The sequence below is a fragment of the Parasteatoda tepidariorum genome, chromosome 8 (genome assembly GCF_043381705.1).
Source record: "Parasteatoda tepidariorum isolate YZ-2023 chromosome 8, CAS_Ptep_4.0, whole genome shotgun sequence".
Classification (NCBI taxonomy): domain Eukaryota; kingdom Metazoa; phylum Arthropoda; class Arachnida; order Araneae; family Theridiidae; genus Parasteatoda; species Parasteatoda tepidariorum.
This window is the reverse complement of record NC_092211.1, coordinates 46620179-46640991: the sequence shown is the minus strand read 5'-3', so window position 1 is coordinate 46640991 and position 20813 is coordinate 46620179. Positions and strand designations below refer to the sequence as shown.

General features: G+C 25.9%; 1 protein-coding gene across 2 annotated transcripts in view; it reads right to left on the bottom strand.

The window, feature by feature from the left end:
• LOC107443056 (cell adhesion molecule Dscam1) overlaps positions 1–18397 on the bottom strand; it is a 207621-nt gene extending 189224 nt beyond the window's left edge. For both annotated transcript variants that reach the window (XR_001583949.3, XM_016056799.3), the window contains exon 1: positions 17644–18397. Coding sequence is in view for 1 of the 2 variants with exons in the window: in XM_016056799.3 (XP_015912285.1) it covers positions 17644–17707 (64 nt within the window). In the remaining variant the exon portion in view is untranslated. The remainder of the gene's footprint in view (positions 1–17643) is intronic.
• Between the last annotated feature and the right edge of the window lie 2416 nt (positions 18398–20813).

Sequence of the window (20813 nt, the reverse complement as noted above, 5' to 3'; positions counted from 1 at the left end):
TAAAAAAAAGAAAAAATTGAATCCCTACTTTTATTTGTGCACATTGAAAAAGTGGCAAATGATTTACAACCTGGGGAAAGTTTAGTGCTCTAATTATGGAACCACTCCAAATATCTAGGCGCAACGGGATTACTGTTTTTTTTCCTCAATAAAACTTGAAATTGATATTTTTTCGTAACGAAAAAATAATAATAAATTAACTTTATTATTCATCATTTAAAAATCATTTTCTTTAAAAAAAATCTTAGTTTCCTATGAGAGTCAAATTGACCCTTAATGGTGATTTTAGGTAAGTCCAAAATCCGCCTCTTCTAGTGTTAAGATAACTTTTGAAATACTAATTTGGTGACGTATTTAGCATGATTGCATTGATCATAGCGTGGCAAGAACAAGCATTACAGTACGCGGAAGAAGGTATTTTTTAATTATAGCCATAATCTAGCGAATAGCATATTTGAAATTTTATCTTTAAAATATTTGACTAAACTGAATCTTCTATAATTTATTAAACAAAGGCTTCCGTTAAACCAATTTGAAAATGACATTTTTTTTAAATGCGTCAGAATTAAAAATATAATTTAAAAAATAAAAAATTCGAGTTTCGTAATTTATTTAGAATTGTACTCATTTAGCCGCATGTGGAATATCGTATTTTTAGAGTATACACGGAATACTCGCAATCCGGTATAAAGGCACATAGTCACACAAATTATTTGTTTTATTACATATACAAATTTTCATTAACAAAAATTTAATTTATTAATTGAAGATGTGAAATTTATAAAAAAAATTGAACATTGTATACCTGATAATTTCCTCAAATTGCAGTCTTTAAATTTTTATGAAAAAATTATTCATCTTATTAAATTATCATCGCTGAACTTTGCATTTTACTATTTTAGACCATTCATAAGTGGCCACCTACTAATTTGTTTAACATATTATATAATTAAGTGAAAAATAAATGTTGTCAAAAAGATCCCGATTTCAAAAACAAAAAAAAACATGTTTCAAAATATTAAAACTACTTTGAAGCGACTAAATTACCACTTTTGACTCTTTTTTAAAGTAGCAAATAATATTTAAATGAGTTTTTAAAAAATTGCATTATCATTTGATTCTTTTTAAATAAGAAAATGAAGCATTTGAAAATAGCTTTCTACATTTACAAAATTATTCTTAATAAATCAATAAAAAAATTTTTATCATTATCTATCATATTTTGAAATTCTATATATTAAGTATTTAACTTGACGAAAACTTATTTAAAATTACAACAAGAATTATTTTCATGGTGGCATGAGCACATTTTATTACAATCTTTGACTATTCTCTAGCTATAAAAAAACGACACGCATTAACAATTCAAAGTGTCAAAAGAAGTAAGTTGGCTTTACAACAAGCTGTCATTGGAATGTATTGTCCCAATTTATTTTTACTGCTTTACTTTTCAGAAAGATTCAAGTAAAACTGTCTCTTTGAATGTCCTTTTCTTTAAAGTTTTGATATATATTTAAAAAATAACTTTTAAGTAATTACTTCAAAAGACCTCAACTTAGTTTCTCAGCATCTTAATAACTTAAAAGGCATTCTTGGGTGTGTCTCAACATTAATGGCGTTTGCTCATATTATGAATAAGTTGGGCGGATGGACAGATAATAACGTAGGAAGGACTTTCAGAAGTTATGGTGCAAAAAGATGGTGACATAGTGTGCTGACACAAATGTCATTTACATTTGAGAATTTATTTTGTTAAGTACTACCCCATGGAAAAGATTTTTATTATTTTAATAAATATAGGTAAACCCCACAGTAATCTGTAATGATTACTTTGTTTTTGAACAATAAGCAATGATATTTATCTTTATCTCTATGTTATATTATTTTTTTTTTCAAATAACAAAAACATTTAAAATTGATATTTTAAATAGAATAAAAGAAAAATTATGCTTTATTCTATTTGCCGTCTATTTAAATTTAAATTTTGCAAATATATTGTTAGTTTAAAATTATATTTATTAATTAAATGTTTTTTTTAATTAAATGCTAGTTTGTTTCGCAATCTCACTAAACATACCATAAGCATTTAATCTGGTTTGGCTGTAATACATAAAATTACGTTTTAAAATGTACTTCATTTTGCATTAGCATTTTTTTATTATTTTTCGTGATTATAAGTTGCTGGAGGTTGAATAGGGAATTAATAAGTCATTACATTTATTTAAAAAAAATGAAAATATGTTCTAACCAGAAAACAAAATTATGTTGAAACACGGTAGTATTAAAAACCATTTTGCAGCTCAGATGTGTAATGTTATTTTGTTTATCAATTTCACTAAATATATCATAAGCACTTATACTGGTTTAGAAATAATATATAAAATTAAGTTTTAAATGTACTTCATTTTGAATTTATTTATTTTATTATTTCTGGTTGTTGTAAATAATTGGAGGTTAGATCGTGGATTAATAAGTCATTGATTTTTTTAAGAAGCATAAAAATATGTTCCAACAAAAAAATAATACTTCTTGAAGTAAGGCAGTATTAAAAACCATTTAGCAGCTTAAGTGAGTAATGTTATTTCGTTTATCAATTTCAATAAACATATCATAAGCACTTATATTGTTTTAGATGTAATATATAAAACTATTTTTAAAACTTTACTTCATTTGAATTTTTTATTTATTTTAATATTTTTGGTGATTACAAATCACTGGGGAAGGTTGAATAGTGAATAAATAAGTCATCGCATATTTTTAAAAAAAAAATAATATTATGTTCCGACAAAAAACTTATTTTGAATGGAGGTAGTATTAAAATCATTTTGTAGTTTAGGCGTGTTCGATCCCTTAAAATCATGATTTTAAAATTTTAAAATAATTGTTATTATTTTTATTACGAATGCAAATGGTGCAATATCTCATTCACAAAGTAGGGTAAGAATTAGTTTCGTTGAAGCTGAAACTGAAACTTTCTTCCTACAGTTTTTAAAAACTATAAGTGTTGTTAATATATTAGCAGCAAAAAAAGAAAAAAAAATGAAGATGAAGAAAATCTTGTTTTTAAGCATTTGTCTTATCATATATTGTAGAGTTATACGGTTCTTTTCTCCTTTTAAATTAAATATAAATAGATTTCAAAAATTAAAATTGTTCATAGAAAAGTGGAATCAGCTCCAAATAAGTATACCTTTAATGAAGGAAGTTTGTTTTAACATGATAAATAAATTAAGTACGTAAAAAAGTGAATATTTAACTGAACAAAATCTTATTTGAATTTACGTATTAAGGAATAAGTAAATGTCATGCAGTAACTATAAACAATTACAGCTTTCTCTTTTTTTGACATTATCTGCAAAGTAAAGTCAAACATTTAAAGATATTTGTATGAAATTGAGAAGAATAAAAATATATTGTGTAAGGAGAAAAATACCTTATATGATCGAGATCATTCAATCAATTAAATTTTAAAAACAATTATTGTGTGACTTAAATTTATTTTACTATCTAACATAATATAAAAAAATCCAGAACAATTAGAAAATTTACAAGTACTTGCTTAAAATTAGTAAAATAGTCACAAAGTAAATGCAGATTAAACTTTTTTTTCAGAGATTTGGTGTTTTCTAGAAATTACAAAAAAATAAACTTTCTATACTTTAGCAGATAAATTTATTTGAATTATGTTAAAATTGATAAGAATTTATAACATACTTTTTGTATAAAATTATGTCAAAAATATACAGGAAGACCAAAATTTAAACAAATTAAAATAAAATAACTATAGCTCAAATTAAGACGCTCGTAGAAAATTTCAAATTCGAATTTTGATCACAGGTCATCTTCGTGCACCCAGAAAACAAAAATGTGAGCGTCATGTGGTGTACTTTGAAGTAGTTTTCACCAAAGAAATTCATGAAATCCATATATTGGTCGTCAAACGATTTAATTTATTGCCAAAGGTCTTTTTCTTAGCCTTACACATTCAAATATGTTGGCTGAAAAGAAAGCGTGAGAAATAATAACTAATTTTAATGAATTCAAAACAAGGTAAACAACCATAAAATGGTTCTCAAATTCTGTGCCAATGGGTTAGGCAGATGTAGAGGGAATCTTTAAAAATATATTTCATTTTTCATTCTATAGTTAATTCAAGGTTGTAGTATTAAAAGATTACATATTTTATGAATGATTTTTATTTCTTGAGCAAAGGATGAAGTAAAATAATAATTTTGGAAAAAAATCATAATTTTGGAATTAAATATTAGGATATATGATATGCAAATTTCAGCTTGACAAACATCTTAAATTATACTTATAAGCTGACTTGAAAATTAATTCATGTACTTATAAACTGACTTATATAAGCATATTGCCTTTTCGTCTCAGAAAAAAAGATTTTGTCCAAGTAATATCATTAATTTAATTTTTATTTTTTTTAGAAAATATTCGACAATAAAATACAGGGGACTCGAATAGTCATGAAATAAAAATTAACTTGACTTATAAAAAATTTTACTTCTTTAATTATGTACAATTATTATGATATCAAGCAGAAACTCTTATTATCTTGATTCTAAAGGAAAGAGCATGAGTATTTGTCTTTTATAGCCCTCGTAAAGTTTAATGTTGCCTAAAATTGAAAAGTAATTTTTCGAATTAATGACCCTTTTTCTAGGGTTAATTTATCCTGGACAATATTTTATTAGTCATAAAGAATAAAAGCGCTGATTTTTTTCTCTTATTTATATCATGCACTATTAAGCATTCGAGGGTTTCAAATACTTCTATAGTAATTATGAAACTTACAATTTTATTTTAGTCATAGAAAATTTAATTAAGCAATTAAATGTTATATATGCAAAATTCCTAATCAGTTTCTTAAGATGAAATATATTTAAGAACTTTAGACTTACTTCAACTCCACGAAAGGAAAATGTTAATTTTCTTTATGGTTCCTTATTTAAAAACTAATATTTCATTAAAAATTTATTTGAATTCGAATTAAAATTATAAACTATATCTAGTTGAATACTTACTAGTGTGTGAAGTTACAGGCATGAAATATTAAAACAAAAGCTTAGTTACAAAGAACATTCGTCAGAACGAAATACATTCCTTTTAAATTTTAAAGTTTTGTAATTGTTTTATTTAACTAAAGAGTTTTAAAAATACTAATATATAAATAAATCATTGAAAAATTCTTCATGCTTCGGAAATATTACCAAATATTTGAAAACTTTTTAAGTTATTGAAAATATTGTATAAGAAAACATGTGTACGTCCTTTATTCATATTTTTATATCCTCTTATGTGCTGAATTCAGTTTCATTATTTTATTTTACTATCAACTATTTGTTCATTTCTATCATTATGATCTCTTAATTATTTTCAATTACAGTGTTAATTTAAAAGAGAAACGACTGTGCGCGAGAAAATTTTCAAAAAATGGCTAGTAAAAGTCAATTTTCTCAAAACGCCACATCTGACATATTAATGAACTTCAAACTTAGCATTAATATTTAGAAAAAAAATAGAAATGAAGGATAATGATATGCTAAGGGTTTTGGTGGTTCAAGTTCGCGTTTGCCCTCAAAAGTTAATTTTGCCATATTAAAGTGTAATTTAAAATCGTTTTTAAGAAGTCAAGTTTTAAATAAAGTGTTCCTGCTGTAGTGGTTTACTGTAAAATGAGCAAGCGTGTGTGAAATTAAAATTCATCAGTATAATTATTGTCATAAATTTGCATCTATTGTCAACCAAACTTGTTAACGCTCATGTAACTTAATTTAGAGAATTTCATCTCTTTTAGAGCAAACTCATTTTTCAAATTGTGGTCTTAATTACCAAGTATGTTACAACTGAATTAAAAGTGTTTTTGACGTTTTCATAAAGATTTATGCTTCGAAGAAAATGCATATTAGATTACAAAGCTTAAAAATGTATTAAATCTGAGTAGATTCGCAAGTGTTATGAATTTGCTTTACTCAAAATTTAAAATTAGTTGCAGCACATCGTTTTATCAAACAGATTTGCGTTATGAATATGAGGACAAGCAAATTAATGAAAATTGTTATAACTTTTAATATAGTTTAGCACTATTAAGCAATAAATGATCATGTAATGTGTTCTGTGTAGGCTCAATAATTTATAATTAAAGTTCATTTAAAAGTAAAGACAATTGCGATTGCGAACCCCTTGGTGAAAAATAATGCTAGATTTTTTTTAAAAAAGAATTATACAAGTTAGAATAAATATATGACTGTTAACCTACACCAGAGGTCGCCAAAGTGGTCTACATAGATCCCCAGGGGTCTATTTAACGTAAGCGGGGGTCGATCTGAGCCAGGGGGTCGAATGGGGGTCGATCCGAGCCGGAAAGGTTGATTGGTCAAAGGATTATCTGTATTTTTCAGATATGTGAGAATTAGAAATAAAAGAAGACTTGGAAATAGATACAGGTAATCTTCAAAAATTGAGCGACAATTTTAAACTGCGTTTTGTTGATTTGGAAAACATTGACATCCCTGATTGGATTATTGTGCCATTTTCTGCTCAAATTGAAAACGTGGACATCAACCTGCAAGATGAGCTTGCTGAATTATTATGGGAATTTGAAGCAAAGACGCTTTTTTTAAAATTTAACAATAAGCAAATTTTGGACAAATATAAATATAATGCAAAAATATGTAAGACTTTACGAAATAGCTCAGCCATTTATGATAGCATTTCCAAGTTCCTATATCGTTGAAGCCGGTTTCAGTCACGTAAATTCAATCTTAACTAAGAACGGAAATAAATTAAATGTGGAGTTTCGAGGGGATTTAAGATTAGAATTGACCAATTTTGAACCCAATATAACAAACTTTGCAAAAAAAAAAAAAAAACACCAGGCACACCCATGTCATTGATTAAGAAGCAATAAATCCGTAGTTACTTTACTTATGATTTCTGCTTACTTATATGTAATTACTTATTATTTCATAAATATTAAGGTATTTATATTTCAACATTAATATATTTTTCATAAAACTATTGTTACACTATGTACTATTACTTTAATAAATGTTCAAAATCATAAAATAAATGTACAAACACAGTATCTAATAGAGATTTATTTTAATTAACAGAAAATTACTTTTATGGGGGTCGATGAGGATTTCGAAAAATTATGTAGGGGTCGATGATCCAAAAAGTTTGGCAACCCCTGACCTACACTGTTAGAATTTTTATTCTAAAATTACGGTAAAATAATCGACGAGAGTCTGTTTATTCAACTAACCATAAAATTTACGGTGAAAGACTTTCTTAAATTTACGATTTTTAAATCATGAACAACTAGTATCGTTAAAACACCGCGAATACAAAACTATACTCTTCTGTAACCATTTACAACAGTCATGGTTTCAAAACCATGAAAAAATTTAACTGGACATTGGGGAATATTTAGCAACTTTATGGTGCTGCCATCTATGCGTGAATGAGAAAATCGTAATCTAATAGTCCAAGGTCACTAATTGGGAAGTTCAGGACACTGAAAACTCTTCATGTATTGAAGGGAATAGAAGAAATAGTGCGGCGTATTCGCTTTGGCTTAGATTCCGAGACTGTTTAGCATGAAGCCGACAGATTAACGCTTTCGGCTGTAATACTTATCCATATTCCAAGAACTATGTGACTTTCTTAGGTACTTCGATTTGGTGTGATAAAATTCAGGTTGCTTACCTGTATTAGGTTAACACAGTTAATCAGCGTTTTTTTTCACGTTTAACAGCTTGAAAACCATCTTATTTATGGATAATTAACTGTTTTATTTTCATATGGTAAAATAACAATTAAATAAATTGTTATTTAACTATTTTTTTCCGAAAAATTTCTAACAGTGTATTGCAATTTTTTAAACCACAAATGAAGAGGTTGTCAGTGCGTTTGTGCGCCTGTATCTCTTATGTAATCAGAACTGTTTGTGTCAGCGTCCTGAAAATTGTACAGTGAATGAAAGGGACAATTTTTACATTGTTCCTAAATATCATTCAAACATTTTAGTGAGATCATTCTTGAGAGACATTTTAAGAATTTAAATTTTTCATTGGCTCAGAACTCGTCATTCATATAAATTAAACAGCTGTTCGATATAATATAGTCAAGTGTTTTAATGATAACATAGGTGATGTTTGTTATCTCGTAGCTCTCATTAATAATAAAAAGAGAATTTTGCTCATTGTTCAATATATAATTATTTCTTCTTTGTTGTGTCAGATAAATACGATGATTAACATGAATGCATTGACATAGAATTCCCAGAATTATTATTTCTACAGTTCTGTGAAATCACGGGTTTAGTAACTCACCGAAATTAAATTATTTTAAATCAGCAATTTTTGAACGGTAGATAAGTTATGTACTGGAAAGCAAAATTATTTGAAAAATTGAAGGGGAGAGTGGGGTATCTATTGTAACTATTTTTGCTTTTCACTTGTAACTATTTTTGCTTAACTATTTTTAACTTACAAAAAATCCAATATGTTATTAGTATTAATTGACAGACGAGTAAAGTAAACTATTCTCTACTAGAGAAAAAATAAATACCTTATTTTAAATGTTATTATATTAGTTATGAACAATTTTTGACAGTCGTGCACTTGTTACAATTGTCCCCACTTACGGGGTCAATTGTAACAGTTCATAAATTCAACTAAAACGTAGTTAATTATACATATTATCATAGTTGTGATATATTTTTTTATTGATCAAAATAGTAGCGATATTTTAGGAGTAAAAATAATAATGAGCAGATACCTAAAGGGCTAAACTTTTTGCTTTAAGGGGTTAAAAATTTTAATTTATGCCGTGAAAGGTGACAAATAAAATAATGCACATGCAACATAATATAAATGATATATGAAGCTATTGGTGGTTCTTAAAGAGTTAAGTAATGGTTTGTAAACATAAGATTATTTATTTTCAGCTGTTACAATCGTCCCTTTACTTATTGTTACAATCGTCCCGAAGACGACATATCAGCTTCACTTGTTAATAGCAATGCTAGTTTATTAACAAAACTAATCTTTTTTTTTGAAATGTTAATTAAATTGTCCACTTACATATTCGGTTAATAATTTTTATTTGTTTAAACAAAATTACTTTGCTACAATATAATATTCTAATACCAAAAAAAGTACTTACGTAGCGTGAAAATATCTTTTGGGATGTAACTCTTTCAAAAGTTCATAAAAATGGTTGCCAGCAGAGGTGTACATGTAGATTTATTAAATACACCTTGTGCGCCATCTAGGAACCAAATCTAGAACCCGACAGTCGAAATTTTTGCTCCTTCACAATCGTTCCCTGTTACAATTGACCCCGCTCTCCCCTACTAATTCAATTAGAATACAAATTCAATTAAATACAAATTTGTCATATTATTATTAACGACGAAGATGCTTGAACAATTTCGCTACTGCGTACTAATGAAAATTTAAAAAAAAATAAGTTCTGCCCTAAAAAGCAAAATTAATGGAGAATGGTTGCAAAAAATTTAGGAGTAAAGTACGAAATCTCATAGTATTATTATTGACGCTTATAAATTTTGGTAATAAGTTCGAACTGAAATGAAAACAAAATTTTTGTGTCAAAAAATGAAGTTAATGCAGAAAATGTACTTATTCACTTGCTTAAAATGCTGAAAAATCGCCATATTATGATTGACACCAGTAAAGAGATATTTTTTTAAATTACCAATTGATGTAAAAAAAAATATTTTTTAATAAAAAGTTAAATTAATAGAGAAATGGTTCTAATTTACCTAATAGAATAATAAAAAATCGCCAAATTATTATTAATGCCAATTATTTTTCAATAGTTTTGTTATAAGCACTACTGGCATTGTGGTATTTGGTGCAGTTTTAATTGTTTCTAGAAGTATTGTGCGATAATGTATAATTATATTTGCTATTTCGTAATCGATATTGCAGAAATACGTTTTTTATGATTCCTCAAAGGGGATACATCAGGGAAAAATTAGGGATTTTAGTAAATTCCTGAGTTTACCTCGAGCAATAGCATCGCGCTAAATGAATACAGTAAATCTTTAATTTGATAGGATGAGCTACTATGAGAATATGTTATCCGAACGTAATAATGTAAAGCCACCGGAAAGGACAAATTATAATAGTAAATTTAAAAAAAAGAGTTATTTTATCTTTTTCAGTTATATTAGCATATGCCTTTCATTTTGTGTATAATTTCTTAGATTTTCTCAGAAGCAATTTAATGATAATGATATACCGTAAATATTAATTTTTCCAAGAATAATACATTTAAAATGACCCTATATGAAGCTAAACATGAAAAAAATAGAATTTAATTCTGATGGGAATTCTACTCATTAGTAATAGTCCAACCAAAGTGGAAAAAAGTTTTATAAAACTTGTTATTTTTAATTATGATCCTTACGTTTCAGCAACTATCTACTGGTCAAACAATTTTTTTATCATTTAATGATGTCGAAAATGCTTTAAAAATGTAAAAATCAAAATATTTATTCTTCTATAACATATTTGAAACAATAATTTTTCTAAAAGAAATTTGCGTTTAAAATTTTTTATTTTTATGTAGTTGTATCAATCAAATATTCTTTCCTGTCGATATTTTTTGTGTTCTGGGGTTCATTATTTATCAAGAGAAAACTGTACCATTTTTTTTAAGAAAACAGAAAGGAAGGTTAAGAAATATTTCGAAAATTAAATCTAAGAGAAATGATGAGTAAGATGCAAATTTATGGAATTTTAAAGTAACAAAATATATTACATAAAATTACACCATAATGGGAATTATTATTTACTTGTTGTTCATGCAAATGCTTTGCATATAAAACTGGAAAAATTAGATTAGGTCAAATGAAACTTTTGGTACAAATCCATATTTCAAAGGCTTTGTTAAAGGTAATATGAACAAAAGATAAAGTATAGATATATAGTTACTAATGTTAAGAACTTATAGGATTTACCAATTATGTATACTTATATAACATATTAAAATTATATAAAATTATCATCAAAAGTTATTGCAGCATGAATAATTTTGAAGTAAACATTATTTTCGAAAATTGGAGCAACAAACATATATTTTATTAATATTTTAGTTAGCATGACAAAACAGTCTATTGATATTTTAATCAAAAAGTGCTAATAAAAGAGTTTTTGTTTTAAAAAAGAGGTTTTAACAATGAATTTTAAAATATAATTTAGTTCGAATTTAAAGAAAAATATTTCTGGCTATTTAAAAAGAAAGAATGTTATAATTACTTAAAGAATGTTAAGTAGGATTCATTAAGATAATTAAAACGAAAAAAAAATTAAAATATAAGAAAGTTTAAAATTGCTTAATTATTTCTGCAGCATATTTTCTCTCAAAACAAAGCCTTTTAAAACACAAATAACAAAGTTAATGATTCTGGTTAAGTCCTTAAGTTAAAGCAACTTTTTAAAGTAAAAGGAAAACTCGCATGCTGTATGAATGGTACTCAGCGTTCAGAGCAAGATAAAATTTATAGCTTTTTATACCTTTCAATTCAATAATGAATTTGAAATCGACAAAATAACTGTTTAAATATTATTTACTTATTGCAAAAAAAAACTGAACAAAAAATCATCTTTAAAGAAGGATTCTGCCTAAGTATCGAGTAGCGCTTCGAATATATTCCTTAAAAAAATTTTAAATTTCAATTCTATTTCTATTTTTTTAAACTTTTTTTTACTGAAATGACATGATTCTAAACTTCATTTTTACCAGCTGTATAAATAATTCGAAATAAATTTTACATTCCTCAAAAAACATTTTTTAGAAAAATGGAACTAACCTTTTAGATACTTTAAAATACTCTTATTTTTACGTATTCAGATTTGTAAGTATTCATTTTGTTCGTATTCATATTTTACTCATATTTGTATCCATTTCCAAAAATTCGTTACGAAAAATAAAATATATGTTTCACCTTAATACCTTTAAAGTTGATAGAGGTTTTACAAAAGAGAAACGAAATATAATTTTCTTATTGAAGAGGTCTGAAACGTTTGAAACATTTTATAATAAAATCAGCTGAAGGTTTTTGCATATTTAGTAATTTAACAAAAAGTTAAAGATGCTGAACTTTCTTTTTAAGATATTAAACTGTCATTTAGCTATAATTGGTTTTAATATATAGCATGATATGCCCTATCAAAATAAATGATTAATGCATATTAAGTAATTAAGAAAGTAACAAATACTTTCCCATCTTCATCGGCTTTATTATTAAGTTTGAAATCTGCTGCGAATTAAACATTTATATCGTTTAACTACGTATCCCAATGTTTAAAAATGTATTTTACAAATACCAACTTTAAGTACTCATTTTTCTATCAGGACTAATTATGTTTTTGATGGAAAGAATTTCCGTTCAGGAAAAATTATTTTGAAGAAAATAAACTGATAAAAGTATGATTTTAAAAATAATAACGAAAAAACCAAGATTTCAACCAAACGATGGAATATTTAATGAACTTGTAACTGGAACTAATAATAAAATCTCTCTATTAAACATAAGAAATTTTATTTATGATAAAGAAGGAATTATGATTTTAGCAAAGAGTTCGGATGTTAGGAAAACAGCCATTCCTTTATACATGAAGTTTGAAGTTGGAACTCAAAAGGATATGATCCTATATTTTGCTCAATGGCAAGTATTGGTTATCCAAAAGACACTCAATGAAGGTAATAGTAAAAAAAATCGAAATTTTTGTTTTTGACACCAAACGAAATTTGAGGCATTTTTTTTGCATTTGATGGAAATATGAGATGTTAGCAATGTGCTATTATAAATGTGCTATACAAATAAAGCTATTACAATTCTTTTAACAAATATTTAAAACTAAAACCAAAAATGAAAAATGAATTAATGTATTACATAGTCTTAATTATTATTAAACGTTATATCGTTTTACTTTTTTCTACATTTTTCATTTAGTACTCTTTTAACTAACAATGTTTTTAGAAACAAGTTAAGTTTTCAAAGAAAGAGTATAAGAAGTGTAAATAATATTAATTTAAGAATACTTTCAGCATGATGCATTTAGCATAATTAAGTTTTTTATATGAATAATAATTTTTTAAGTCAATGTATTGTTTTGATATATATTCTTATAACATACATTATGCTACGAGCCTATATAATGCATTAAAAAAGACATGAAATATTATTTATAAGAACAGAAAAAACTAGATTTCGGCTTAGATATGGAGCATTAAAAGTACAATCATTCCGTGCTTACATGAATTTCGCAGCTGGAACTCATGTTAAAGTGACCTTATTCATGTTATCCTATGTTGATTGAATTATTTAATCTTTCGTAGATAATAAGTTAAAATTAAACACTTTTAACCAAAATAATTCTGAACATGATATTTCCTTTTAAACACATTTAGGAACTCTATGTATGGTATAAGAAGTGAAAAATTTATTGATTTGTCTTTACGTAGGAAATCTGTATTTACAAAACTGTAGGTATTTTGATTTCCGTAAGAAAATAAAGTATTTCTCAGCATTAAAAAGCTCACTGAGTTGATTGTTAAAAATTACATTACTTTTGCGGCGCAAAAACTGTAACATTTAAGAAAATTGACAATAATGTTTTATGAGTATGATGGAATAAAAATTAACCTTCTATAGTTACTTGAAAAATATTAACTGCTAAACTTGTAGTAAAAGTACCATGTAAACCACTCTGCAGTGGGCAGATATAGTATAATGAAGATAAATTTTGTTGACTGAAAGTGTCTTTTGCATTTATTAATTAGCTCAGTTTTCTTTCCAGATTTCAATTTGTTTGAAAGTTTTGAAATTTCAAGAGCTTTTTTTAGGAAAGTTTTCTCACCTTTTTGCTTCAAATGAGATTATCTATCTATTATATTGGGAAAATATTATATACTTGCACTTTTTTGATGATGAAAGTGAAAAAAAAAGAAAGGAAAAGAGATTAGGTTTTGTCAAATGCAAGTCTTAACATTTATACTCAAATTACTAGATTATTTATTAGTAAGAGATAAAAACCATTTTCCATTTAACATTTATAGTGATATAAACTAATCATTATTTATTTTTCACAAATTTAATCACCTCTCATTCGTTTCGTCTTATTGCGTACTAATTCATATACTAAAGTTATTTCTTCAAGTACACATATTTATTTTTCAAATCCAGGTAAATGTGCAATTGGTTGTTAACGGGTAAACTAAGAGACCAAACGTAACATATCAACAAAATCATTTTTTGAAAAGAAAAATATCTCTTTGTAAGGAAAACAAATTAATGAAGGAGAATTAATCACGAGGGTTGGATTGCGGATTGAAGCAAAAGAGAAGATTCAAAGGTGTTTAAAAGAAATGAATAATATAATGAATCATATGTACCAAATTTTTAGTGTATTATTAAATGTAATTTATTTTCTATCAGTGACCTAGATTTCTCAAACTAGGATTTCTAAAAAACATTATTTTTTTGATACATTTAATTTTTGTATTAAAATTATTCACTTAATGAATACTAAAAGACTTATCAAGTTAAAAATTCTGGGAAAAAATATTTTTAAAATGTACTCTTAAAATAAATAATTTTTATCTGTTTTACAAGAATTATCGAATAATTTCGAAATAAGAGTCCATTTTGAAATCTATGTCAAGGATTTTTTTATTTTATTTTTGTATTATGTTAATTTTTATTTTTTGTAAATGTGTAGTAAAAACTAATTTCATTTTGTGTGAATTCATACAAATATTATATACGTTTAAATAGCAAGAAAATGATACCAAAATGATACAAAAATCGTAGAGAACTTAAATTAGTTTTAAAAAACTAATCATTTAACATTTAATATTATTAATTTAATCTATATTATTACATACAATTAATTGATAAACCAGGATTATATATTGTTCCAAAATCTCAAACAAAGCATATTTCGTAAATTTATGTAATGATGTTTATGAAATGAATAATTCAAAAGAATTCAATCGAAAAGATTTGCTCAACACTTAAAAAACGTCATTTGTTTCTTAAAATTATAAGTTAAGCAAATTTGACCCTCATTCTTCAGGTTAACAAGACGTGACCCATTAATTGTTTTTAAATTTGGTTCTAATCAAAATACGCACAATAAAAAGTACAGTGAACTGAATATGAACAAAACTTTGGAGAGAACTAAATAATATATTTTCTGTAAAACGTTCCTGATCAAATTACAGTAAAAGTACTAACAATCATGGTGCTGGTAGTTTATACCGTAAAATCAACTTCCACCGGAACATGTAGCGGAACAAAAAACCAAACACACCGTAATTTTTACTGTAATAACTACCATAACATCACTGAATCACTAATCTAACAAACATTACTGTAATTTCTAAGCGAATCTAATTTCAATCTATCCCTGCTTGCCGAAAACAGTTAAAAATTATATATTCTCTAAAAATTTAAGAGTTTTTCTTCTAAAAATTTATTTAGTCTCAATTAAAAAAATCGTATTACTTACTTCATAAGTTAGTAAGTTTTTTAAAATCAAATAAATCTTACCTCAGTGAAATATATTTTATTTGTAATGCTTTATTTATTATGCGACTGCTGCGGATGTCTACAAAAGTTTAAATTTTTATTTTCTTATTCTTGATTTTTAGACTTTTTTGTCATATATACAGAATATAGGGATTAAAGTCTGGATAAAATTTGTAAATATTGAAACTTTTAAACTTTATAACAATTTCAAAAATCACAACAAAAAACTACAAACTTTTTTACTTCATTAAATTAAATTGCTTTTAAATTAGAATTTAATTGATAAGTGATACTTTAAGTTAATTTTTATTAATATCATATTTTTTCAGAAATTAAGAATGCAATTATAAAATTACTTCTTAACCGGAATAGGAAACATTTTACGTTGTTTTGAAATTACTATCTTGCGATAAACTATAACGATTTTTTGTTTCAATTTGAAAAAGAATAAACAAATTAAGAAAACCAAATAAATTTTCTTCTATTTCTCTTACAAAATCGGGTAATAATTTAAAGGGGTAAAGCAAAACATACAGTGGAAAAATACTTACCACTAAACGAATAACATAATTATCAAACATCTGATCTATGCAGGTTTCGCGGTTCAAGAGACACGCCAAACGTATCCTTTTAATTAGAGCTAACTAGTAATTAAGTAGCGAAATCAGATACAAAAATAAGCTTCTCTTAACCCAACATGTATTTATTTTGACAGATACTGGTTCTCGATTATCAAATTAGAGTAATTTGAAGACAAAATCTCGAAATTATATCTTAGAAAGTTTAGTCAGAAAACAGTAAAAAATGTGGGACCTATTAATGTTTGATTTAATTGCTACTTTTATAAAATTGTACGAATATTTATAAGAAATTAGAACAAATATATGTATAAGAAATTAGAATAAATATATGTATAAGAAATTAGAATAAATATATGTATAAGAAATTAGAGTAAATATATGTATAAGAAATTAGAATAAATATATGCATAAGAAATAAGAAAATATATGTATATGAAATGTTTAAAAAAAATGAGAAATATATTGTATATGAAGACAACACTAATTTTTAAAAGTAATTGCATGAAAATAATAGTTTCGACTAACAGTTTACTCCAGCTTATTGTGATTAACAAACTAATTGATTTTACTGAAGTACAAAAATTAACAGGTAATTAATTTAATCTGGTTTATCTTAAATATTCGTTTATTCTCTGATCATATCGGCTTACGATTGTATCACTTTATGCATGAGATTCATACAATTTCCAATAATAATGCATTTAAATTATTATTAAATGGCATTTTAAATAATTTTAATAATACTGAGGTTATTATTACTTTCGGAAATTAATTAAATTTTTCAACTGCAGTAAAAAGAGTTGTATTTTTTAAAGAAAACATAGAAACATTCAGTCACTCATATGTTATGTTTTTTTTAGCTTTTAATTATTTAATATCTATTTATAATAAATAATGAGGTAAGTTTAGATGTAGAATTTAAATTGTACGTGATAGAAAAGCAATGTATAAACGTAACAAAACGCGCTTATTCACAATATTAAAATAGTTTTGAGCAATGTCTTGAAAATTTAATATCCAGGACTTCTATTTCATCAGTTACTAATGAAAACATTGCTCAAAATACGCTATTTTAATTTTAATATGAAGCTTTGAAAATGCAGAATTTTTTTTTATATTCTAGATAGAGATATAGTTTTTCTCATGTGCCTGCGATACGACTTTCATATTTATTTCCTTTGTTTTCAAAATAACACAAATATTAAGTATGTAATAGGAAAAATGAAATGGAGTAGAAAGTTTTTCAGGGAAAAAAAAATAATAAACTTGCCAACGCCATAATCAATAGTAGTAGTAAAAGTTTTATGAAACCGAATTTGCTGTGCCTGTGCACATAGTTTTAAAAATTAAGTATATTCAGTTGTAGTTATTTCTTTTTTTTTATCATTTTAAGAGCTAGCACCATCTAGAAAAAACAATCTGATTTTTTTAAATAAACTAAATTTAACAAAAATTACTGATCCATCCTTTACTTACCTAAAACAGCAATGACCAACAAACAAATAAATTGTCCAAAACACTTTCTCATAAGAATTTCCATCCCAAAATCGAAAAAGATATTCAAATCCTTACGAAAAAAACAAACATTTGGTTTATTATTTTTTTTAAAAATTCCATTAAGCGTTTCAATTTCCAACAAGTGTCTATACAACAATACTAAATAAACCTATATATATATATAATTAAACTGGATTCAATACTGCCTCGTGCTGGGGCAACACAAAGAGCACATGTTTCTGAGTTTTCCGAAATAACTTAGTTTAGTCAGAAGTTAACTTCACCGTTCCCAGGGCGTCATCTGAAGTTGAAATGTGTCTGAAAGGAAGCGGGAATCTCCGTATATCATTAAAAGGCGGGAAGAGCATGCGCCCCTGCATTTAGTGCGCAGTAGGACTGTTTTATTCGCTGCCTTACGGAAGTGATATTGTTCACTTTTGCTTCTGGCATGCCTTTCCCACTACCACCCGTTGAGCGCCCTGCTTCGACTGAAAAGGGCGCAAAAGAGGCTCTTCTGTCATGTTTACGTTAAAATTCGTTAGGATTTAATTTTTACACATCCTGAGCCTCTTGTTATGCGTCAGCGGTATTAGGCATTTGTTTTTTTCTCAGGTTTTTGCTTACAGTTTTCCTTTTTCATTTGACTGAAAGTCTTCAATTTTGAAATTTTTGTTGATTTTTGTCTTGTAAAACACGAGTTGCATGCCAAAACAGAGTTGCGCAGGTGGCGCTCTCTCCCTCTATTTTTTTCTTCTTTTTTTGCATTCAAAAGCATTTTTCACTTCAAGCAATTTTTTTCTTTGAAGCTTTGAAAAGTTAAGCATTAATTTCGCCTTTTTTAAAACAAAATGCTTACGTGCTGCGATTATTGTAAGAGCAAGTTAAAATATAATATAGCTTAAAAGAAAGCATTATACAATTTTCTATACTAAATCAAGTGACTTTTTTTGGTAAGGATATTAAATATGGTTAACAAATCCCATGTTATTGTAACGCAAAAATATAAAATTAGTATGCAATTTTTAATAATCAAGATAGAGTAAGATTGCTTTAATCTCATGTATAAAAAATACTATAAAGTTCCCTATATCTAATTAGAACTATTATATTATAAAAAATGAAAACCGATGACGCAGTTCCTGCAATTTGACCGGAAATGAGTCCGCAGTTGACTATCTGGTACATATTAATGATAAATATGTTACTATACAGAAAAAATCAAAAACAAATTGCCAAATGTTTAATTCGATTTGCTGATTGTCGAAGTCTCGAAGTTTTAAATTGTATATAATGTCAGGAGAAAAAAATATTAATGCTATTAAATCTTTGAGATACCGATTAAGAACTTGTTTATTACAAAAGAATCTATTTCTTAATTTCATGTGTGTTTAGACGCATTCGAAATATAAAAAAGTGAATCGCTCACTGGTTGCAGTAGCGGCACAACTCAAAAAATCCCGTTTTGATATAAGTGGGCTTAAAGTTTTCATTGCTAAGGTAAATGCATAGGAAATGCTTTAGTTTGCTAAATACCTTCAAGTTGAATTATGAGTTGTGCAATCATGCTACTGAAACAAATGTGTATTTTCATATTTACACCTGTTCTTAGTCCAAAATGCGTGTTCTTTTTAGTTGTGCCGCTATTACAGCTCATGAGCGAAATGTACTAATTAAAAATTAGTTGTGATTTACTAGCATAATTTGTAAGTGTTAATTTTTTATCATGATTTTTGGTACATTAAGATTTTTAAGAGATTGCGTAAAGTGCAAAAGCGTTTAGCCTTTTATAACGCAAGGAAAGAAACATATTTTAAGCTCTGAATCAACCCACAGATTTCAAAATTTTGGAGATTTGTAGAGTTAAAAATTGGAAATAATTGTTTTTTATTCTTTTTTACCAAATTAGACAACTTGACTAAATTTGTACTTTTTTAATGACTTGAATACATTTAGTTTAAGACAGGTAAAAAAAAACGTATCATGAAATATTATATAAAAATGAATAAATAATTTAATATCAATTCTAGCTTATATTATAAGAGCACAGATTATATTGTATTGCAAAATTATTATATTTTTACACATGATTATATTACAATATAGCATACAATATGATTATATTGCAATCATGTTATATGTGATTATATTGTTTTTACAATATAACATGATTATATTGTTAAAGCACACAAAACATTTTACTCACTTATAAAAATTTTAATTTGCAATAAAGAATCTTAAATTAATTTCATGTGTGACTAGAGCTCAAGTTTTAAAAATCTGTTAATAAATTACTTTTCATTTGATTTTTTTAAAATTTAAATTTTAAATTTTCGCATGTGTTAGAAGTTAAATCAAGAGAAAGTGTACAAAAACAGGTATTTTTCTACTAGATAATTTTTCAATAAATATAAAAAAACTACTGCATGAAAATTTTAATAACTAATTCTTTCAATAAATAACTATGATTTACAAAAGAATTCTCAATAATAAAGTTTTTAAAAAAAAAGAAAATACTATCAATTAATTTAAAAAATAAAATGTGTAAGAGTAAAAAAAAAATTAAAGTAATAACATTTACGCGAATGGATAGATTCAATCTGATTGTATACCAATTTTGTGAAACTATATTTTATATCAGAATTGCCTAATTTTATCCAACTTTCAAGAGTTTTTGCTTTTGAAAATTTTTGCACCAAATTTAGATTTTTTTTCTTGACCATGCTTTATATAGTAATAGAATCATAAGAGTGCGAATTTAGCTATGTATTTATTTAGTTTCAATCTTTATTTTTTTAAAATATGAGCGTATTATAAAGCTTTGGTTAGCAGAAAATCTATGATAAATTCAAATTATAAGACTTTGCTACCTGATAAATTCTAACCTACTTTTAAGTACCTAAAAAATTTCTTCAGATTTAAAAATATAAATTCATCCCTTCTCACACGAGAAAAATTTTTTTTGAAGCATCAGCATCTTATATATATATATACATAATGTTTCATATTTTAAAGGAATTATTTTTGTCTTAATATTTTTTAAACGTAATTAACTATATTATACACATACTTTAGAATTTAGCCTCATATTCATCAAATCAAAAATCGTGTCTCATTAAAAATGTCCAATTTTTTTTAGATTTTGAGTAAAT